This window comes from Bos taurus, chromosome 27 (genome assembly GCF_002263795.3).
Source record: "Bos taurus isolate L1 Dominette 01449 registration number 42190680 breed Hereford chromosome 27, ARS-UCD2.0, whole genome shotgun sequence".
Lineage (NCBI taxonomy): Eukaryota > Metazoa > Chordata > Mammalia > Artiodactyla > Bovidae > Bos > Bos taurus.
Window position 1 is genome coordinate 38,877,437 of NC_037354.1, and position 24,312 is coordinate 38,901,748.

At 41.4% G+C, this 24,312-nt stretch overlaps 1 protein-coding gene across 11 annotated transcripts in view; it reads left to right on the plus strand.

Annotated features, from left to right (window-relative positions):
- Positions 1-24,312, plus strand: part of PSD3 (pleckstrin and Sec7 domain containing 3) — a 596,024-nt gene that overhangs the window by 515,293 nt on the left and 56,419 nt on the right. For all 11 annotated transcript variants that reach the window (XM_024986357.2, XM_024986358.2, XM_024986360.2 and 8 more), the window contains one exon: positions 7,253-7,323. In XM_024986357.2, the coding sequence (XP_024842125.2) occupies positions 7,253-7,323 (71 nt within the window). The remainder of the gene's footprint in view (positions 1-7,252; positions 7,324-24,312) is intronic.

Consider the following 24,312-nt stretch of genomic DNA (forward strand, 5'->3'; position numbering starts at 1 on the left):
GGGGATAATTAACACTATCACTTGCTGAATAGTGTGTGAGTTTTCTCCCAAAGGTACCTTCTGTCGAGCATAGCTGGGATTCATTGCTTTAAGTAGAAATCTGAGTGTCTGAGTTACTCAATTAAGATTTAATAGTGCTTCTTGTGGTTGGAGAAGGAACTGGCAACCCACTCTAGTCTTCTTGCCTGGAGAATCCCATGGACAGAGGATCCTGTCGGGCTACAGTCCATGGGGTCGCAAAGAGCCAGAGACAACTGAGCAACTAACACACACTCAGAAAATAAAGTGTCAGACTTTATTTTCTTGGGCTCCAAAATCACTGCAGATGGTGACTGCAGCCATGAAATTAAAAGACACTTTGTCCTTGGAAGCAAAGGTATGATAAACCTAGACAGCGTGTTAAAAAGCAGAGACATCACTTTGCCGACAAAGGTCCATCTAGTCAAAGCTATGGTTTTTCCAGTGGTCATGTATGGGTGTGAGTGAAAGTGAAAGTGAAGTCACTCAGTCATGTCCAACTCTTTGCAACCCCATGGAGGTTCTTCCCTCCATGGGATATTCTGAGTACTGTGAGAGTTGGACCATAAAGAAAGCTGAAGTGAAGTAAAAGTCGCTCAGTCGTGTCTGACTCTCTGCAACCCCATGGACTATACGGTCCATGGAATTTTCCAGGCCAGAATACTGGAGTGGGTAGCCTTTCCCTTCTCCAGGGGATCTTCCCAACTCAGGGATCGAACCCAGGTCTCCCTCATTATGGGCAGATTCTTTACCAGCTGAGCCACCAGGGAAGCCCAAGAATACTGGAGCGGATAGTCTATCCCTTCTCCAGGGATCTTCCCAACCTAGGAATCGAACTGGGGACTCCTGATTTGCTGGCCGATTCTTTACTAACTAAGCTATCAGGGAACCCCAGCTGAGCACTGAAGAATTGATGCTTTTGAACTGTGGTTTTGGAGAAGACTCTTGAGAGTCCCTTGGACTGCAAGGAGATCCAACCAGTCCATCCTAAAGGAAATCAGTCCTGAGTAGTCACTGGAAGAACTGATGCTGGAGCTGAAGCTCCAATACTTTGGCCACCTGATGCGAATAACTGATTCATTGGAAAAGACCCTGATGCTGGGAAAGATTGAAGGCAGGAGGAGAAAGGGACGATAGAGGATAAGATGGCTGGATGACATCACTGACTTGATGGACGTGAGTTTGAGCAAGCTCCAGGAGTTGGTGATGGACAGGGAGGCCTTGCGTGCTGCAGTCCATGGGGTCGCAAAGAGTCAGACACGACTGAGCGATTAAAGTAACTGACTGAACAATAAGTAGTACTTCTTATGGTGGTGCCTGAGGATATTTTATGAAGGGAAATTAGGGATTAATATAAAAGGATTACCTTTAACTTCACATAATGGTTTGTAGGGAGGGCTGTCATCCTTTGCACACCCATCATGGAAAGCAAACCCCAACCCCACCCCCACCTGGGTGGACCTCCAGCTGCCTCAGTGACGTAGAGCAGAACTCTGTGTCAGCTTGCTTCCTGCCAATGTAGCATATCTCTTCATGCTGTAAGAGAGATACTCTAAGAATTCTGCCCAGTTTTCAGATAGTCACTAGGGAATGAAACTTTAGAAATGTCATGTACCTTTTACAAATCTCATACAGATGTGTCCCAGTTGTACAGTGTAGAAAGGCTTTTACTGAGCACGTCTTTGTTCCCAAGTTCAGCAAGGTACTAGATTTATTTTGGAATGGCCTCATGGGTATGGCATCATATATATGTATGTGTGTGTATATATATATATATATATATATATATGAACTTTTTTTTTTTTATTTTTACAATGTAGTCTTGGTTTCTGCCATGTGCTCAGTCAGTCCAGTTGTGTCTGACTCTTTTTGACTGCTTGGACTGTAGCCCACCAGGCTCCTCTGTCCATGGGATTTCCCAGGCAAGAATACTGGCGTGGGTTGCCACGCCCTCCTCCAGGGGATCTTCCCGACCCAGGGGTTGAACTTGAGTCTCCGGGTCTCCTGCGCTGCAGGTGTGTTCTTTGCCGCTGAGCCGCCTGGGAAGTACAATAATGCAAATCAGCCATGATTATACACACACCCCCTCCCTCCCTATATTTTAAATGTATTTCTCTATTGCCATACGGAAATTAAAAATATTTTACGTGAGACTGTTATGTCCTTAAATTTCCCTTGTGTCCTAGCCTGGCAGGGCCTGCATTGTTATCCTTCAAGCCATAACTTAAGGAATTCTTTCTCATCAATGTGGATATGGCTTACTGACCTCCTCTACTATTTGGGGGAAAAAATGATATTTTTGTCATTTTACTAGGGCAATGGAAGAATGTTTTTCAAGCCAACAGACAGGAAAGAAAGATTAAATGTATTAAAAGAAAAGAACTGTACCTACTATGACTCTATGCTTCTTAAGTCTGTCTGATATTAAACTTGAAGAAAAGAAAAAAGTAGATAGTCAGGGAACCGCAGTGAGGAGTGGTCAAAAACAGGCCAAGATTCTGATGAAAATAGAAACAAAGGAACAGTAAGATCTTGAGCGCAATCTGCTCCCAGTTGAGCTTAGAAGAACTTAGAGAACAGCATGCAGATAAAACCTCTGCATGAAGCTTATGCCTTTTGGTGAATTAATAAAATAAAACAATAAATAAAAATACATAAATAATACCTAATATAAAAATACATGAATAACAAATAACTCTCTAGCATCATTGATCTTGACTGAATGTTTCTTGCTTGGGAGTATTTCACACCTTCCTCTTCATGAAAAAAGGGTGATGGCTGTGCTCTCATTCTCAATTGTGCATTTAACTGGTTTTTAAAGATCAGTGGTAATAACTGAAGCCAAAATATTGTTCACTGTACTTTGTGTTTCCAAGAAGACTTCTTCAAATATAAAATAAAGATGAGATCAGGACCTTAAGAAGAACTGGTTTATAATGTTGAAGATTTAATGATAGTTCCACTACCACTCAGGTTTGGAACAACTGCCAGTTGCTCTTTCGCAGAAATGTGTGCGTGTGTGTGTGTGTGTGTGAGAGAGAGAGAGAGAGAGAGATGTAGAATAGTCAGAGGCCTGTCGACTTTTTTTGTTTCTTATTTTAATTTGAGTATCACCCCTGTGTCTCAGAGTTAATCCAGTCGCTGTTGCTGAGTCTGGTTTGACCAGTCTTTCCCTGCATACAAACCAGAGTGCAAGTGACCAGGGCACTGGGGCACCTGGTGCTACAGGTTAGTGAAATCTCAGAGCCCATGTCTGCGAAATGAAGGATATAGAAGCGGCTCCTCACAGAGCCGTGGGCTTCAGTTTTGGACCGTTTTCACACACATCCAGTTTTGGAGCAGTGCTTAAAACAGTCGTGTTCTCAACAATGTCAGCCACTGCTCTCGCTGCTGCTGCAGTTGTTACTGCTCTGCAGAGTGCTGGGTGAGTAGCGTCCAGAGGGCAGATGCAGGGCCCTGCCTCCAGTCCGAGCTTCATTGTGGGGAGCCCAGATGCCCCTGAAGGCGTCAGTGAGACCAGAGAACACACCTGACTTGCCCCCCTACCCCCACCCCCGTCCTGTCTTCTCCTTCCCTGCCCAGTGTGTTTATTTTACTGGAGGAGCAGGCCCGACCTTGGAAAGGATGGCCACCTGAAGTTTCCCCTGAATGTATCCGTAGAACATACTTCCTTGTGTAAACTGCACTAATTGGTTGCTTTGAAACCCAAACCCAGGTAGCCCCCTCAGTAGCTTCCTCCTCACACAACTGCTAATGTAGTTAATAATGGAAACCACAATGTAAAATAGAGGCAGGGAAACCTAACGGAAAGGATTGTTTGGATCGAATAGGGCATCTGTAGTGCTTGCCCGGTGCTCAGAGCACGTGGTGTGGCTGCTGAATTATCACTGCTGCCACCTCTCCCCATCCAGTTCTTCGTCTTGACTGTGCGCCTCTATCCACACTGTGGGCTTTTCCTCTCGTGTGGGTGGTTATAGTAGCCTCCTCACTATAGAGCACTGATGTTCCCTGCTCTAGTGTCGCTCATGCAGTCTGCACCTCTTAGCTCCTTCAGTTCAGTTCAGTTCAGTCGCTCAGCTGTGTCCGACTCTTTGTGACCCCATGAATCACAGCACGCCAGGCCTCCCTGTCCATCACCAACTCCTGGAATTCACCCAAACTCATGTCCATCGAGTCGGTGATGCCATCCAGCCATCTCATCCTCTGTCATCACCTTCTCCTCCTGCCTCCAATCCCGCCCAGCATCAGAGTCTTTTCCAATGAGTCAACTGTTCGCATGAGATGGCCAAGGTATTGGAGTTTCAGCTTCGGCATCAGTCCTTCCAAAGAATACCCAGGAGTGATCTCCTTTAGAATGGACTGGTTGGATCTCCTTGCAGTCCAAGGGACTCTCAAGAGTCTTCTCCAACACCACAGTTCAAAAGCATCAATTCTTCGGTGCTCAGCTTTCTTCACATTCCAACTCTCACATCCATACATGACCACTGGAAAAACCATAGCCTTGACTAGATGGGCCTTTGTTGGCAGAGTAATGTCTCTGCTTTTTAATATGCTGTCTAGGTTGGTCATAACTTTCCTTCCAAGGAGTAAGCGTCTTTTAATTTCATGGCTGCAATAACCATCTGCAGTGATTTTGGAGCCCCCCAAAATAAAGTCTGACACTGTTTCCACTGTTTCCCCTATCTATTTCCCATGAAGTGATGGGACCAGATGCCATGATCTTCGTTTTCTGAATGTTGAGCTTTAAGCCAACTTTTTCACTCTTTCACTTTCATTAAGAGGCTTTTTAGTTCCTCTTCACTTTCTGCCATAAAGGTGGTGTCATCTACATATCTGAGCTTATTGATATTTCTCCCAGCAATCTTGATTCCAGCTTCTGCTTCTCCCAGCCCAGCGTTTCTCATGATGTACTCTGCATATAAGTTAAATAAGCAGGGCGACAATATACAGCCTTGACGTACTCCTTTTCCTATTTGGAACCAGTCTGTTATTCCATGTCCAGTTCTAACTGTTGCTTCCTGACCTGCATATAGGTTTCTCAAGAGGCAGATCAGGTGGTCTGGTATTCCCATCTCTTTCAGAATTTGTTTTTCTCTTTGGAGCCTCCTCCTGAAACTTAGATGAGAGGAGTTGGTTTCCATTTGAGGGGACGGGCAGAAGTCTGATACTAGGGCAACAACCTTAGTAACAGATGAATAGATTTCTACCTGAAAAATTGATTTGTAAATCTTTGAACAGAAGGAATCTCAAATGCCACTAAATTAGTTTTAGGGCTTTGGGAACAGCCTTTCAGATCCAGGCCCTGCATTCTTCCTATAGAAAACAGAAGGGTTTCTCTGAGTTCTTTTCCAGCATTAAGCCAGTGTTTTATCTTAAGTTATATGAATTATCCACGTTTTAAAATGAAGCGGCTGAGGTCCTGAGAGGCTGGGGGACTGGTCAGGAGTGCCCAAGTGAGGGCTGGTGGGTGAGAGGAGAGGTCTGAGACAAGGGCCGTGGACCAGCTGGTCGGCCTTCCAGCCGGAAGGCCCAGCACACCTCTCTCCTGCACCGCAGCAGCTCCTGCAGCCAGTGGCCGCTTCCGGGCACATTGCTCTCACACGGCCCAAGTCAGAACTTGACGTCTGTTAACAGTGCACTCAGCTGTCACTTCATGTATATGTAGAGTGATCTGTGGCTTTCTTTATAGTAGCCACTCTTTTTCCTTTATAAAGAAGATTATGGTATACATTTTTTGATCATTTATTTTTGAGTGCACATTTTTAAACCTTACATGGTAGAAACATATGGGGTGATTTTTTTTTTTTTTTTTAATTTCCCCTGGAAACCTGCAGAGCGGATGTTTTGAGTCCTTTTTTTTTTTTTTTTTGCCAGGTGGATATCTCAGTATGGTATTGGCAGGAGCACCTGTATTCTGTATGTGGCTGTTCACCTGGTTTCCAAGCTTAAGGTTTCTTCAGTCAAAGGACATTTAAAAGATGTGGTTGAAAATAATGCGCTTTTTGATTTATCAGGCATCCAGATTAAAGGCAGTCAAATATTTGATAACAGAATAAGAATAAATATCCTTCCTACATGTTGAGTAGACACGTTTAGAGAAATGTAATAACCTTAGAGAAAAGGTAATAACCTTTTCTGGTTACAGATTTTAATTTTATTAAGATTAAGAATAAATAGTTAACTGTTTTGCTAATCTGTGCTTTTACTTTAGGATAATCTGTAAAGTTTTATGTAAGTCAATACAGAAATTCTACTTTATACTCCAGGAAAATACAAAGATGGGGATTGTAAGGAGTTCTGGAAGAAAATTCACTTGGAGAATTTTTATAAAGGTGCCTTGTGTCTGCCTTGCATTATACTAGGTTTCTGTGAATTCTGAAGATGAAGGATGCTTGTTCTCAGGTTATTCACAGCCTACTCAGAGACATTTAGACCAAAAAACCCATGCTACAGTGTGGCAGCACCTGCTGGAGAGGTCTTACAGGTTACCACAGGAGTAATAATTAAAGTTACAATTGGGTGGTGGATGTGTGGGAGAAAGGCCAAGAGGAGTCCTGTTGTATTCTGAGACTTTTTTGTCTCTCAGAAACTCTGATGAAGCCATGAAGGTGCTGGTTCATGAGCCCTTAGATTAACATGTACTTCCAACGTGCCACTTGCTTTTCCAGTCATTAAGTTATCTCTACTGGAGCACGAACCGCAGAGCCTTACCACCTGGGTTCAGATTCCTACTTCTCTTCCAAGTTATGTGATCATGAGCAGGTTCCTTCTCTGTGCTTCAATTTCATAGAAAGACAAGAATAATAGTACCTACCTCACAGGGCTATTGTGAGGATTAAATGAGATAATGCTGCCTGTTACACAGTGAGGCTCAAGAAAATTTTAGTTATTATTAGTTTCGTGCATGGACGCTAAGTCGCTTCAGTCATGTCTGGCTCTTTGGGACCCTATGGACTGCAGCCCGACAGGCTCCTCTGTCCATGGAATTTTCCAGGCAAGAATACTGAAGTGGGTTGCCATCTCCTTCTTCAGGGGATCTTCCCAACCCAGAGATCAAACCCGAGTCTCCTGCAGCTCCTGCACTGCAGGCGAATTCTTCACCACTGAGCCATGTTAGTCTCGGTAGCAAATAAGCCAGGAGCATTGGAGAACAGTTACTATTGACCTTTCAGGTTCTCTTTCTAAAATGCAAATTCTGTCAAATTAAATTTTCCCATTTGTTTTCCTTTTCTAGCTCCAAGAGGCAAGCGCGGATGGAAGACCTTTTATGCTGTGCTAAAGGGAACAGTTCTTTACCTGCAAAAGGTAAAAGTAGATACACAAGAAAGGAAGCCCACAAAACTTTATGGAGTGATAATTAGACAAGTTACGCAGAAAATACTCACTTTGTACAAAGAGGCCACATCAAACAGAAAGACTATTTAATTGATGTCTAAACTGATTTTTAGATTTTTGTTTGTTTGTTTCTAGTGAAAAAAGTTGTTTTGGAAATTATTTATTTATATATGTGTATATATTACATTTTATAAACATAGAAGATTATATACATGTCTATATGAGTGTGTGTGATCAGAGGGAATGGATGAGCTGTGTTCTAATTACATTCAATTAGAAATTATGAATATAAGTTGATACGTTAGACTTCATATTGTCTGTTCGGGTACAGGTTGTGGTAACACTTGTTTCAGTGGATATTTATAATGTGAAGTTACATCCCTATTTAGTTATTTATCTTTGTTCGGATCCTACCTAAATCTAGAAACACATTTTCATTCAAGCCCTGATATTTAACAATGCAAGTGTATTCCAGTTACCTGGGTAAGTGTTTGACCAGACCATTTCCTGGCAGGATCCTTTCTTCTAGGCCCCAGATCTGGAAGCTAGTTTGGTATCCAGTTGGCATGTTCTGGCCTCTTCAGGGTAGTGCCTGGAGCCCATCCTCCCTAGTTCTGTGTGTGGAGGTGGGGAAGTCGAGTCTTGACCCGGAGAAGGTGCATCCCCTCCGAGGGCCCAGCCGGATTCTAGCTCCGCAGTGAAGGGAGGCTCGGAAGTGTGACAACACTGCCCTCGGTGGTGACTGTTAGGAAATATTTTTTCTTTTTAATGTGATTTAAAAAAACATAACATGAGATCTCCCTCAATAAAATTTTAAGTTAATAGTGCAGTGTTCTTAACTGTACAAGCACCGTGTTGTGCAGTGGGTCTCTAGACGTTTCCCATCTTGCCTGACAAACACCACCAATGAACGGCCCTGGCAGCCACCGTTCTACTCTCCGTTCTGTGAGTTTGACTCCCTCAGGTGCTTTACGTAAGTAGCACCAAGCTGTGTTCACCCATGACTGGCTGATTTCCCCTAACATAACGTCCTAAATGTTCAGCCGGCACGTGACGGGATTTTCCTCTATTTTGTGACTGAGCAGCGTCCCGTTGTTTACTTCCTCTTCTTTTTCTGTGCATTCGTCCATCGGCGTTTATGTTGTGTCCACCTCTTGGTTACTGTGAACAGTGCTTCAGAGAACATGGTGTGCAGATGACTCTGAGATCCTGGTTTCAGTTCCCAGAAGTGGAATTTCTGGGTCGGGTGGTCCTCCTACTTTAAATTTTTCTAGGAACCTCTGTGCTGTTTTCCATAGCAGTTGAACCGTTTTAAATTTACACCAGCGATGCCCAGGAGTTACAGTTTCTCCACATGCATTTCAACATGTGTTATTTTTAAAACATTTTGTTTAACAATGGCTATCCTGACGAGTGTAAAAGGATACTTGGTTGTGATTTACACTGTGATTTACCCTAATCCTAATGATTAGGGGGGTTAAGCATTTTTTTCATATCCCTGTTGACCATATATGTGTTCTCTGTTCAGATCCTTTGACCATTTTTTAATCAGGTCATTTGGTTTTTTGTTATTGAGTTGTAGGAATTCCTTACATATTTTGAACATTAATTCCTTATCATATATATGGTTTTCAGGCATTTTCTCCCATTCCAAAGGTGGCCTTTTCACTCTGTCTTTTGTTTCCCTAATTAGGGTTAGGGCTGGGCTTAGGGTTAGGGTTTAGGGTTAGGGTTAGTTGTGCAGAAGGTTTTACTTTTATGTGTCCCTTTTCCCTATTTTTGCTTTTGTTGCCTGATGTTTTGGTGTCATATACCAGAAATCGTTGCCAGTATCAATGCCAAGAAACTTTTCCTCTGTGTTGTCTTCCAGGAGTTTCATAAGGTATTAAGCATTTAAGTTCATGATGAGTTCCCTGTTGTGTGTGGTGTATGTTAAGGATGAACTTGCATTCTTTTCACATGGATACCCAGTTTTCCTGATACTGTTTGTTGAATAGACTCTTTTCTCCTTGGTGTGCTTTTGGGACCATTTGGAAGATCAGTTGATGCCATTGTTTCTGGGCTCTCTATTCTATTGCGGTGGTCCACATGCGTGTCTTTATACCATTCCAGTGGTCCACATGCGTGTCTTTATACCATTCCAGTGGTCCACATGCATGTCTTTATACCACTACTGTAATTTTTATTATTATAGCTTTGTAATATATTTTGAAGTCAGGGAGTATGAGGATTCTAAATTTGTTGTTCTTTCTCAAGACTGAGTATTTAGGATCCTTTATAGCTCCATATCAATGTTAATGTAAAATTTTCAGTTTCTTCAAAAACTACCATTGGCATTTTGATAAAGATTGCATTGAATCTGTAGATGACTTTGGATAGTATAGGCATTTTGACAATATTCAGTCTTCCAGTCCATGAACATGGGATGTCTTTCCATTTATTTTTGTCTTTATATTCTCTCAAAAATGTTTGTATCTTTTATTGTATAAGGTTTTCACTTCCTTCATTATGTTTATTCCTAAAGTATTGTATTGTTTTTGATGCTGTTATAAATGGAATTGTTTTCTTAACTTCCTTTTCACATTGTTCATTATTAGTTTACAGAAGTACAATTTATTTTTGTATCCTACAACTTCATTGAATTCATTTCTTATTTCTAACAGTTCTTTTGTAGAATCTTTAGAGTTTTCTGTATTTAAAGTCATGGAATCTGTAAACAAAGATAATTTTACTTTTTCCTTTCCAATCTGGATGCCTTTAAGTTTTTTTTCTTCTCTGATGGTGATGGCTGTATTAAATAGAAGTGCCAAGAGTGGGCATAACTGAAGGCTTTTCCTCTAATAAAAGAAAAAGACAAAAATGCCCACTCTTGGCACTTCTATTTAATACAGCCATCACCATCAGAGAAGAAAAAAAACTTGTCTTTTTCTTTTATTAGAGGAAAAGCCTTCAGTTTTTCGCCATCTCAAATATGGTGTTAGCTGTGGACTTTTTATATATGGTCTTTATCATAGTGAAGTAATTTATTTTTATTCCTAGTTTGTTGAATGTTTTTTTACCACGTGAAAGGTTGTTGAATTTTTATTCAATGCTTTTTCTGTATCTATGGAGATGATCATGAGATTTGAACGTTTATTAAGTCAGTGTGATTTATCACACTAATTGATTTTCGTAAGTTGGAGCATCCTTGCAGTCCAGGGATAAATCCCACTTGGTCGTGATGTATGCATCTCTCATAATATGATGTTGGATTGGGTTTGCTGGTATTTTGTTGATAATTTTTGAATTTATATTCATTAGGGATATTGACTTCTAGTTTTCTTTTCTTGTAGTATCTTTTTCTGGTTTTTATATGCTGGCTTCATGAAATGATTTTAGAAGTTTCTCTCTGCTTAAATATTTTTTGAAGAATTTGAAGAAGATTGGTTTTAATTTAAATTGGTTCCATTTTAAAAGTTGGATAGAATTTATTGTGAAGCTGAATGGTCCTAGACTTTTCTTTTTTGGCAGGCTTTTGATTACTGATTAAATCTACATGCTGTTATGGTTCCATTCTGATTTTTATTTATTCATGATTCAGTTTTGGCAAATCATGTGTTTTAGGGATTTATCCATTTCTTCTAGATTGTCCAGTTTGTTGGTATGTAATTGTTCATAGTCGTTTCCTGTATTTTTGTTTCTCTGATGCTACTTGTAATGTCTCATTTTTCATTTCTTATTTTGTTCGCGTCTTCTCTCTATTTTTTAATAGTCTAGCTAAAGGATTGTCATTTTTAATGTTATTTCAATTTAAAAAAAAAAACCTCTTAATTTCATTGATTTTTTTCCCTTCTGTTTTCTAGTCTCTATTTCATTTATTTCTGTAGTAATCTCTTTTTTGAGGGAAATGAATTTTATTTAGCTGCTGGTATTTTGAAGATTTACTCTTCTTTTGCAAAAATGTCTTTAGACAACTTCGTTAAGATAGACACACTTGAAGTATGATACTAAAATTAGTGTTTTCACATCTAAGACATTATTTGTAAATCAATAAAAATTACCACTATTTAATGTTTTTATTTTAGCACAAAAAGATAGGTTTTTGTTTTTAAGACAAGTTATCTCAAATGTATGTTTTGAAAATATAGTTCTACTTTATGCCAAACTTGAAATATTTAGCAAAAATTAGCCTAGTGACTAGTATCCCAGCTTATTATGTCTTCAGGATTTCATTCTGTGGTGCAGGATGTTTATTATTGTTTTGATGTTATGTTGAGATGAATCCTTTATGTGTATAAAGTCCCCTTGGTAACAAGGGCTGCAGTGAAGCTATGTAAACTCCCTAATGATTGTATCTGTGTCATCGTATTTGGCACCAACGTTTTATAGAAAGGGCTCTGAGCAACTTTGACAAATATTGGTTGCTATCCTGATTTTTTTTTGCAGTTCTCCCACTTACTATTTTTCTTTTGTTTGTTTGTTTCATTTAAATATAGTTGACCTACAGCACTTTGTTAGTTTCTAGTATTCAACATAGTGAGTTGATACTTTCTGTATATTACAAAATGAGCACCACAAGAAGTCTAGTTTCTGTCACCCTATAAAGTTATTATATCTTATTGACTGTATTCCCCTTGCTGTACATTTGATCTTCGTGACTCGTTTATTTGGTAATGGAAATGTTACCTTCTTAATCTCCCCTCCACGCTTTCTCCCTCTGGCAACCACTGGTTTGTCTTCTGCCTGGTGACTCTCTTTCTGCTTTGGTTTTTATGTTGGTTTTGTTTCTCAGATTGTACATACGAGTGAAATCATTTGGCTTTTTCTGAAATATTTCAGTTAGCATAATAGCCTCTAGGTCCCTCCATATTACCACAAATGGCAAGATTTCATTCTTTTCTACTGCTTAGTAATACTCTCTTATGTATGTTTTATATACGCCACATTCATCTGCACACTTAGGTTGTTTTCATGTCTTACCTATTGTAAATAATGCTACAGTGAACCCAGAAGTGCATGAATCATTTTAAAATAGCCTTTTTGTTTTCATCAAAAAATTACCCAGAGGTGGAATTGCTGGATCTTTATGATAGTTCTAATTTTTAACTTTTGAGGAATGTCTGTACTGCTTTTCATAGTGGCTGCACCAGTTTACATTCCCACTAACAGTGCCCAGGGATGCCCATCTCCACAGCCTTGCCAGCACATATTTGTTGTCTTTTGGATTACAGCCATTGTGACAGGTATGAGGTAATATCTCATTGTGGTCTTGATTTGCATTTCCTTGATGATTAGTGATGTTGAGCATCTTTTCATCCATCTGTTAGCCATCTGTATATCTTCTTTGGAAAATGTCTTTTTAAACCTTTGCCCATAATTCAATCAGTTTGTTGTTTTATTTTGTTTTGATGTTGGGTTATATGGAATCTTTATATATTTAGGATATTAACTCCTTATCAGATACTATTGCTTCAGAGATCTTTTGTAGTTCTTTTTTGTTCCTTTTTCTCCTTTTGCTTTCTTCCCTTGTGATTTGTTGACTACCTTTGTGTTATGTTTAGAGTCATTTCTTTTTTGTGTGCATGTATCTGTTACAGATTTCTGCCTTGTGGTTACCATGAAGGTCATATAAAACATGTGTATTTTTGTGTGTCTGTGTGTGTGTGTGTATGTTTATTTTAAATTAATGATCACTTAAGTTTACTGGGAGGGATTGGGGGCAGGAGGAGAAGGGGATGACAGAGGATGAGATGGCTGGATGGCATCACTGACTCGATGGACATGAGTCTGAGTGAACTCCGGGAGTTGGTGATGGACAGGGAGGCCTGGCGTGCTGCGATTCATGGGGTTGCAAAGAGTCGGACACGACTGAGCGACTGAACTGAACTGAACTGAAGTTTGAATATATTCCAACAAACCTGCAGTTTTAGTCACCTCTCACCACACTTAATGTTTTAAACATCATTTTATATCTTTTCGTGTTTGAATCCCTTAACTACTTACTGTGGATATAGATGATTTTACTACTTTTTCTTTTAGCGTTCCTGCTAGATGTATAACTGTTTGATCTACTACCTTTACTATATGTTTGCTTTTACCAATGAGAATTTTCCTTTCATAAGTTTCATATTTCTAGTTGTAGTGTTTTCTTTTTCAGTTTAAAAATCTCTCTGTGATTTAAAGCCAGTTAAGTGGTGATGAGCTGTTTAACTTTACTTGTCTGTAAAACTCTTAATCTCTCCTTCAAATCTAAATGACACCCTAAAATATTCTTGGCTGTAGGGTGTTCTCTTTTTCCCCTTTCATTACTTTAATTATATCATGCCACTTCCTTCTGGCCTGCAAAGTTTCTGACGTAAAATCAGCTGATAGTCTTATGGGAGTTCCTTGATACATAACTGGTGGCTTGTCTCTCTCTGATTTTAAGCATCTCCCTTTATCTTTCATGCTTTCCATTCTAATTATGATGTTTCTTGATGTGTTTAGGTAGGTTAGTTACACTTGTTAATCTTGGAGAAGGGCCTTATTTAGGAGATGTTCTCTGGGGCTCAGCAGCATGCGCCTCTCGTCATGAGAGCTGTGTGCTCTAGGGGTGCCCGCTCTGTGAGCTGTTGGGCCCTTCTTTAGTCGCAGAGTCAGGTGCTGTGTGTGAACTGGAAAGCAGGGCTGCCCCTGGCCTGGTGGCTGCCAGCCCTGCCTTCTGTGGTGGCTCCCTAACTGCTGGTTTGTGTGGCCAGGCCCAGTGCAGCTGGCTGAAGGGCTCGGAGGTGGTCCTGGGATAACGTCGGCCTGCTGGGGGTGGGGCTGGATCTCAGGGTGGCCGGCCGTGGCACCTGGGTGGCCTGATCTTTTGCCCTAATCTTAATGTTTCCTTCCTTCTACGAATTTGGGCTTAGTTTGTTCTATTTTAATTTCTTGACGTGTAAAGTTAGGTTGTTTGTTTTTTTATCTATAAAGGTGCTTGTACTATAATCTCATAAATTTTGTTATGTTGTATTTTCATTTACCTTTGTCTCAAGATATTTTCTGATTTCTCTTACGATTTCTGTTTTGACCCATTGATTATTCAAGAATACATTGTTTAATTTCCACATACTTGTAATTGTGCTGTTTTCTTTCAACTATTAATTTCTAGTTTCGTCCTGTTGTGATTAGAACACACTCGGTATGATGTCAGGTGTCTTCAATTTGTTGAGACTTGTTTTATAAGCTAACGTGTAATCTGTCCAGGAGACTGTTCTGTGTGCACTTTGGAAGAACGTGTATTCTGCTGCTCTTGGATGGAGTGTTCTTCATCTGTCTTTGAGGTCCATTTTGTCAACAGTGTTTATTTTATTCTTTGTGTCCTTGCTAATCTTATGTTTGGATTTTCTGCCTATCATTGAGAAATTCCCTAATATTATTATATTGCTATCAGTTTCTCCCTTCAGTTCTGTCCATATATGCTTCATATATTTGTGTGTTCTGGTATTAGGTGTATATGTACTTTTAATTATTACAGCTTCCTGGTGATTTGATCCTTTTGTCATTATATAATAACCTTCTTTGTCTTTTTTTGCAGTTTTGTCTCTAATAAGTATGGCTGTCTTTTGGTCACATTGTACGTGAATATCCTTCTCCAGTTCTTAATTTTCCGCCTATGTGTACCTTTAAGCATAGCGTGAGTCTTACAGCAAACAGCTGGGTCTTTTTTTTTTTAATCCATTCGGAGACTCTGTATTGATCAGGGACTTCAGTTCATTTACAGTTAAGGTAATTATTGATGCAGAAGTACTTACTATTAGCATTTTGTAAATTGTTTTCTCTTTTGTGGCTTTTTTGACACTTTTCCTTTGTTATTCTCTCCCTTTGTGTTTCGTTGATATTTTGTAAAAGCGTAATTTGATTGCTTTCTCACCTTCTTTCGTGTGTCATCCATTGGTACTGTCTTCGTGGTTACCATGAGTCTTACGTAGCACAGGTTATAGTTCTAAGTCATCCTTTTTAAGCTGATAACAACTTAACTTTAATCACATATAAGAACTCTACACTTTTACTTTTCCGTCCTCACACATAACTTGTCTTGGTGTGAGAATTTATTTCTTTTTATATTGTGTATCTACTAGCAAGTTTTGTATTTATAGTTGCTCTTATACTTTGCTATTTTAACTTTCGTGCTACAGTTAGATGTGATTTGCTCCCTGCTCCTACAGTATTTCATTATCCTGTCTTTGTCTGTGTATTTACCTTTACTGGTGAGATTTATATTTCGTCTTCTTTCTCTTCTATTCCCAGTGCTGCTGTTTCGTTTCCTTTCATTTCAAAGTCTTTTGTTTTCATTACACTTTCTGTAAGTCAGATCTAGCAGTGACACATTCCCTCTGTTTTTGCTTACCTGGGAAATTCTTCATCTGTCTTTCACTTTTAAAGGAGTCATTTGCTGGGTACCGTGTTCTTGGTTTACAGGCTTTCTGTCTCCACCCACCAGCTTTCTGAATCTGTCCTCCTGCTCACCTCTGCCAGTCTGCAGGGTGTCTGCTGAGCAGTCCTACGACCTTCTTAAGAAATTCCCTTGAATATGACAAGTCTCTCTTTTCTTGCTGATCAGAAAATTCTGTCTTCACTTTTTCCTTGACAGTTTGATGGTAATGTGTCTTTGTGTAGATCTAAGGGTGAGGGTATCTTAATCTGAGACTGCTGGACTTCTTGGATCTGGATGTACATTTTCCTCCTCAGATTTGTTAAGTATTTGGCCACTGTTTCTTTCAGTAAGCTCTCTACCCGTTAGTTTTTCTCTTCTCCTTCTGGGACTCTGAAATAGGTATTTTGTCCAGTGATCAGATCAGATCAGTTGCTCAGTCATATCCGACTCTTTGCAACCCCATGCATCGCAGCACGCCAGGCCTCCCTGTCCATCACCAACTCCCGTTCACTCAGACTCACATCCATCAAGTCAGTGATGCCATCCAGCCATCTCATCCTCTGTCGTCCCCTTCTCCTCCTGCCCCCAGTCCCTCCCAGCATCAGAGTCTTTTCCAATGAGTCAACTCTTCACATGAGGTGGCCAAAGTACTGGAGTTTGAGCTTTAGCATCATTCCTTCCAAAGAAATCCCAGGGCTGATCTCCTTCAGAATGGACTGGTTGGATCTCCTTGCAGTCCAAGGGACTCTCAAGAGGCTTCTCCAACACCACAGTTCAAAAGCATCAATTCTTCAGTGCTCAGCCTTCTTCATAGTCCAACTCTCACATCCATACATGACCACAGGAAAAACCATAGCCTTGACTAGACGAACCTTTGTTGGCAAAGTAATGTCTCTGCTTTTGAATATGCTATTTAGGTTGGTCGTAACTTTCCTTCCAAGGAGTAAGTGTCTTTTAATTTCATGGCTGCAGGCACCATCTGTAGTGATTTTGGAGCCCAGAAAAATAAAGTCTGACACTGTTTCCACTATTTCCCCATCTATTTCCCATGAAGTGGTGGGACCGGATGCCATGATCTTCGTTTTCTGAATGTTGAGCTTTAAGCCAACTTTTTCACTCTCCACTTTCACTTTCATCAAGAGGCTTTTGAGTTCCTCTTCACTTTCTGCCATAAGGGTGGTGTCATCTGCATATCTGAGCTTATTGATATTTCTCCCGCCAATCTGGATTCCAGCTTGTGTTTCTCCCAGTCCAGCGTTTCTCATGATGTACTCTGCATATAAGTTAAATAAACAGGGTGACAATATACAGCCTTGACATACTCCTTTTCCTATTTGGAACCAGTCTGTTGTTCCATGTCTAGTTCTAACTGTTGCTTCCTGACCTGCATACAGATTTCTCAAGAGGCAGATCAGGTGGGCTGGTATTCCCATCTCTTGAAGAATTTTCCACAGTTCACTGTGATCCACACAGTCAAAGGCTTTGGCATAGTCAATAAAGCAGAAATAGATGTTTTTCTGGAACTCTCTTGCTTTTTCTATGATCCAGCAGATGTTGGCAATTTGATCTCTGGTTCCTCTGCCTTTTCTAAAACCAGCTTGAACATCAGGAAGTTCACGGTTCACATATTGCTGAAGCCTGGCTTGGAGAATTTTGAGCATTACTTGACTAGCGTGTGAGATGAGTGCAATTGTGTGGTAGTTTGAGCATTCTTTGGCATTGCCTTTCTTTGGGATTGGAATGAAAACTGACCTTTTCCAGTCCTGTGGCCACTGCTGAGTTTTCCAAATTTGCTGGCATATTGAGTGCAACACTTTCACAGCATCATCTTTCAGGATCTGGAATAGCTCAACTGGAATTCCATCACCTCCACTAGCTTTGTTCGTAGTGATGCTTTCTAAGGCCCACTTGACTTTACATTCCAGGATGTCTGGCTCTAGGTCAGTGATCACACCATCATGATTATCTGGGTCGTGAAGATCTTTTTTGTACAGTTCTCCTGTGTATTCTTGCCACCTCTTCTTAATATCTTCTGCTTCTGTTAGGTCCATACCATTTCTGTCCTTTATCGAGCTCATCTTTGCATGAAATGTTCCTTTGGTATCTCTGATTTTCTTGAAGAGATCCCTAGTCTTTCCTATTCTGTTGTTTTCCTCTATTTCTTTGCTGAAGAAGGCTTTCTTATCTCTTCTTGCTATTCTTTGGAACTCTGCATTCAGATGTTTATATCTTTCCTTTTCTCCTTTGCTTTTTGCTTCTCTTCTTTTCACAGCTATTTGTAAGGCCTCCCCAGATAGCCATTTTGCTTTTTTGCATTTCTTTTCTATGGGAATGGTCTTGATCCCTGTCTCCTGATAGTGTCCTGTAAACCTCTTAGGCTGCTGTTACTCTTTATGACTTTTTTCCCCATTTGCTCCTCTGAATGCATAATTCCAATTTTTCTGTCTTCAGTTTCTGATTCTTTCTTCTGTGTTTAAGTCTGCTGATGAATGATTCTAGTGAATTTTTCAGTGTGTCATTGTATGCTTTAGTCTCAAATTTTCTGTTTTAGATTTTTAAATATTTTCTTTGTTGATATTCTCTTTTTGTTCATGCATCATTTTCTTGAGCCAATTGAGACTCTTTATGATGGTTATTTTTAATTTTTTATCAGATACATTATATACCTTTCTTTTTTACAGTCAGTTTCTGGAGATTTATTTTGTTCCTTTGATTGCGCCTGGACAATGATTGGATAATCTCCAAATGATTAGACATTTTGACAATCCTTGGACAATGATTTACTTTTTCTTTTACTCTACTTATTAACAGAAACATTTTAAAATTAAAAGTTCTTCCGAAGCTTATTTTTTGGTTAGTCTAGTATCTGATGACTATGAAATTAAAAGTCAAATGGTTTGACTTTTTCCTCTTTACAGAATTTGCAAAAACATTCATTTTTAATTGCTTACAGTATTTTCCATTAAATAGGTTTATCATAATTTAATTTTTCCTATTTTCGAACATACCCTCATTTCAGCTTTTTACAGCTATAAATGATATACTGTGCACATCTCTGTTTATTTCTTAAAAATAGACTCTCAGAAGTATCATTGGTCACAGAGACAGAGTGGGAACTAACTGTTTGAGATTATTGAAACCTATTGCTAAATTAACTTCAAGGAATACTGAACAGCTTCCTCTCTCAAAGTAATTTCTGACAATATCTGTCCCACCACAGCCTTTCCTCACTGCAATAATTATTAGCATTCGGATATTTAAACATAAAGGCCTCATTTGTTTTAGGCTTTTTGTTTTCGGTGCACAGACACATGCCCTTACACACTTGCCACACTCCAAAGCTGCCTTTCCACACTTGTGTTTCACTGGGGAAGAAAATACACTTGAAATCATGTCGGCAGTACTGAGTTGGGCGGCAGCCTATGCGAGGGCATCCACGATTGCACCGTTGAGATAATAACCTGCTTGGGATGGAAACAGAGGTGTTGGGAGGGGACATATGTGATTTATTTTCATTTTACACGTTTCAAAATGTTATCATAATGACCTATATAATAAAACTGAAAGCATTATTCTTTTTCAGACCACTCTTTCTTAGGAGTCACCCAGATCAATATTTAAAAGGACCTTGACTGTCCTATATCAACATTTTACATACCACCAGAGCAGCTTTGTAAGGAGCACTGTTATAATTCTCTTCTACGGGCACTTTTAATCCAATGTCTAGATTGAGAACTATGTCTAATGTTAACAAAATCTTTTGTTTTCTTCCTTTTGGGATAAGTTAGGTAAGGAATATTAGACTATGGGATACTTCACCTTGGACTAGAGCTCTTTTCGTGGTTAAGTTCCCTTGCAGAGGTAGGTATGGAGACAGCTGAAACCCAAAGTTTGTAAAGACAGTGATCTGGGACATCCTTCTGAGATGTACACATTGCTTTGAGGGATCAAACAACTGGAGGAGTGGAGACTCTGATGTTAGGTGATTATTCGTGTTCTTAGGTGGCCGGGCATCTTTGTCTTCGTTTCCCTATGGAGCCAGCACAGCTTCTATTTATAAGTCAGCTGCTTTGGCCTTTGCCAAAGCACCATGTGTATACACGCTGGGCCCACACTGGTCCTTTCAGCTAGATTTGTCTCTGCAGGGAACAGCCCTTTGAAATTAAATTTCACATATCACAGCTGTTTCCCCAGCATCAATCCTATTCTCTTGGCTAACTTTGTCATTTTCTCTAAAACCTCTATGAGGGGCCAAGTTGTCTTTGGCAAAATCATTTCATTGAATACCTAGTCACAGGATTTCCGCCCACTCCATCCCAGGGTGAGCCTGGGAAGAGAGAAAAACATTCTTGCCTTTGACAGAAGTGATGCACAGAGAGAGGCTATTTCCAAGTCAACAGCTCTGCCTTTCTTGTTGTCCTCTCCCTCGGATAAGGGAATTGAATTGTTTGACTCGTCCAGACATCAAATAGAAAGGGCTACATGTTGACAAGGAACTGACTTTGTGAATTCTGAAGTGTCAACATCAGTTGGATTAAAGCTACAAAATTAGATTGCACCTCCATATTTATGGTACCTCTGGAGTGGGCAGATGGGCACTTACGGAAAACTGGGTGAGATTCCTCTCATAAAGTGAAAAACGGGACCCAGAGGAAATGATGTGTTTGTTCAGGAGCGTGCAGATCGCGCTGTGGTCACCTCTCAGGCTGCTACTCTGTGCTCAGACAGAGAGTAGCCTGAGAAAGGGCACCCTATCCTGTATCCAGCCCAAACTCCCTTCTTATTGTTGTGAGTGCTCTTTGAAAGAAAAGGAGGGGCTGAAAAAATGTGACAAGTGTTTAAAGTCTCAGCATAGCAGTCATCTAATATCTGTTCCCAGAGCTTTGCGCAGATCCTAGAGCCTAGCTCATCAACCAGTGGAAGCGTCATCATAGTAGGCCAGGTTCTTGGATGGATATATCTGCTCTGGTGTTTTATTGGTTTCTTCCTAACTTGTAAGATTTTCTTTAAAAAACAAAGAGGCTATGCGAATGTGAAGACCAAGTGGGCCTCCACATCTGAAGATGCCAAGCACTGTAAGGTTACCAGGGAGATGTCTGCGGCCCACTGCCCCAGGGGCGCCCGCAGGACACTCAGCTGCCTGCCAGCATCAGCGGCGCCAGCTCCTAGACCTCTCCCTCTTCAAATTACCTCCAGAATGTAGAGTGTATCGGAGGCTCCGCACTGGTACAGCGCATGTCCTACAAAGGGCTCCTCTCGTCCCATTGCTGGCTAATCCTTAACCTTGCTGGAGTCCTGACCTGCTAGCACGGGGCGGCAGATGCTGCACAGAAAGAAAGTTATATCGTTGCAGGGTAATTGGGGGTTTGTACAGTTTGGGGGTTATGTCTTCACACAGCCGTTTAGAGCTTGGTACTCTGCTGAACGCTGGGCTTCCAGCGATGACGAAGATACAGTCTCTGCCACAGAGAACCCACAGAGTGAGACAAGGAACAGGGAAACTGAAGTTTCACCTTCAAACAGTGTATAAACTAATAGAGGGATGCAGAGTCTCACCGGATAAGGCCCCTGATCACGCTTGCAAAGGTCAGAGAGTGCCTCCCTGAGGAGTTAACACACCCTGAACCCACCATACCTCAGTAATGATCAGGCATTTGCCAGGCAGGCAAGGTTAAAGAAAAAGGTGGTGGTGGGGTGGGGTGCATTTTTAACCAGTGAAAGGGAAATAACAGTTTTGGGAGACTTGGCGTGGTCAGAGAATGGCAAAAACAGCTTTTTTAAGATGTCTTTTTAAACATGGACCATTTTTAAAATCTTTATTGAATTTGTTTCAGTATTACTCCCGCTTCATGTTTTGGTTCTTTGACCTCAAGGAATGTAGGATCTTAGCTCGCCCACCAGGAATCATACCTCCAGCCTCTCCTGCATTGGAAGGCAGAATCTTAACCACGGGACCAGTAGGGTGATCCCAAAACAGCTTTTGACATTTGTTTTACAGGCTGGATAGAGAGTACCCAGGAGTAGAAATATGATGAAAAATAATGTTTCAAGTAGCTAGTGAATCATGAAAGTGAAAGAAACGGTGTCACAGTTCAGTTCATGAACTGTTTTACCAAGGAAGCAGTTTTCTCCCCCAGAAGAATGTCAGACCCTCTGAGGATGAGTGTGTGCTGCCCTCCCCCACACCCAGGCCCCCAAAGGATCCAGACAGTGTCCCACTGTGTGCCAGCTAGTCCCCCTCGCAGGACCCACTGGGTGACTGTGCTCCCAGGAGGCATGGTGCTCTCCCATGTAACCTCCTGGGATTCAAGTACAGCTGAGAAGACAGCTCACCCCTTCCTCTCCTTACCTCCTGTAGCCACTTCTCTGTAATCTGGATGAAGGATTATGGAAAAAAGGCATACTTTTCCTCCAGCCCCAGACTGGTTCCGTTCAGCATGGCAGAGCCTGGCTCAGCCTGGGTCAGGCCGTGCCAGGCGGGTGGGATGAAGATAATCGGATGGAGCGTGTTCTCCAGGGCCTCGCCAGCACACACATTCTACCGCCATCCTCTTTTTTCACGCCTTGCTTGCCCGGATCAGATTCTCAGCATCAGAGCTTCCCGTCCAGAGGTTCCCAGGTACTCCTCCCCGCGCCTCCCGTGTTCTCCAGGTGGGCAGCTGCTGCACCTCGGCCCCCGCCCACCGTGGCTGCCAGAGCTTGGCTCCTAAAAGAGGGGGCAGCGTTGTGAGACGAAGGAAGCAGGGCCTCTGCTCCCCTAACTAAAGGAGTCAAATAAGCCTCCCGAAGTTACCAAAGCCCACCCTGCTTTCGCTCTGAGCACGTACACGCCACACATACACACATCGCCTCTGCCCCTGCAGGGTGGGCGGCTTGGGGTCCCATTCCATTATCAATTGCTCATCTTTTCAAGATTGCTTTTGAAGATTGCTCAGCTAAGAAATAGCCTAGGGACCTCCCTGGTGGTCCAGTGGTTAAGAATCTGCCTCCCAAGGCAGGGGAGGCAGGTTCAATCCCTGGTCGGAGAACTAAGATCCCACGTGCTGGGGGGCAGCTGCAATGAAAGCTCCTGCATGCTGCAATTGAGGCCTACACAGCCAAAAACAAATAAATAAATAAATATGTAAAAAAGAAAAAAAAAGAAATAACCTAATGATTTTTACCCAGTTAGTATTTCCTCATTAAGAGTGAGAATAGTAGTAAAAATCACTACCAACCAAAAAAAAAAAAAAAAAAACCCACAGTCACCAGAAGGAAAACCAGGCACAGCTGAGCCTACACCAGGCAGATGCTCCGAGCCTCTCCAACCCCCACTCAGCCAGGCTGCCCCTCCTCCCGTCCCAGCACAAACAGGCTCATCATGAAGGTTTTCTGTGACTCCTTAGGAAACCGAAGACTTAACAAAGATCTCATGCCTCTAAGGTGCATATCCCTGCCTGTTTGCTTACAACTCTCTCTGTTGCATGCCCCCTGAACAAAGACACACACACACACATCTTTACAGGGTATTGCTTTGTATATCAGAGAAGGCAATGGCACCCCACTCCTGTACTCTTGCCTGGAGAATCCCATGAATGGAGGAGACTGGTGGGCTGCAGTCCATGGGGTCGCTAAGAGTCGGACATGACCGAGCGACTTCACTTTCACTTTTCACTTTCATGCATTGGAGAAGGAAATGGCAGCCCACTCCAGTGTTTCTGCTTGGAGAATCCCAGGGACGGGGGAGCCTGGTGGGCTGCTGTCTATGGGGTTGCACAGAGTTGGACACGACTGAAGCGACTTAGCAGCAGCAGCAGCAGCAGCAGCAGCTTTGTATATAATATCTAAGGGAACAGTCATCCCAAATCAGAGCATCCCACCTCATCGAGGCAGGAAGGGCCTGGGAGGCTTATTGAGCCCACTTACTGTAGTGACCATTCAGCCAGAAATAACATGGGTTTGTTAGTATGATGTAGTTTTGGGAGTACTTTTTATATTTGAGTCCTACAACTTTATAGGAGGATATTGTCTCCATTTTTTTAATTAAGAAGCTGAGGCTCAGAGGTTGGTTTGCCTCCTCAGGCTTCTGAAGGGTGGTTGGAACCATGCTAATGTTTTTTCCATTAGACTCTTCTTGTATAAGCTGACTCATTGGAAGAGACCCTGATAATGGGAAAGATTGAAGACAGAAGAAGAAGGGGATGACAGAGGATGAGATGGTTGGATGGCATCACCAATTCAATGGACATGAACTTGGGCAAACTCTGAGAGATGGTAGGGGACAGGGAGGCCTGTTGTGCTGCAGTCCATGGGGTTACAAAGAGTCGGACATGACTTGGCAACTGAACAACCAGCAATTCTTACATAAACACCTAGCTCTATTGCATGTCTTTTCTAACTACTAGAATTTTAAAACAAGTGATTTTGGAGAACTTTTTGTTACCCTTTACCACATCAACCAGATTCCTCTAACTTCTGGCTTCTTGTTCTCGTTTGGTTGCTAAGACGTGTCTGACTCTTTGCGACTTCATGGACTGTAGCCCATGAGACTCCTCTGTCCATGGGATTCTCCAGGCAAGAATACCGGAGTGGGTTGCCAT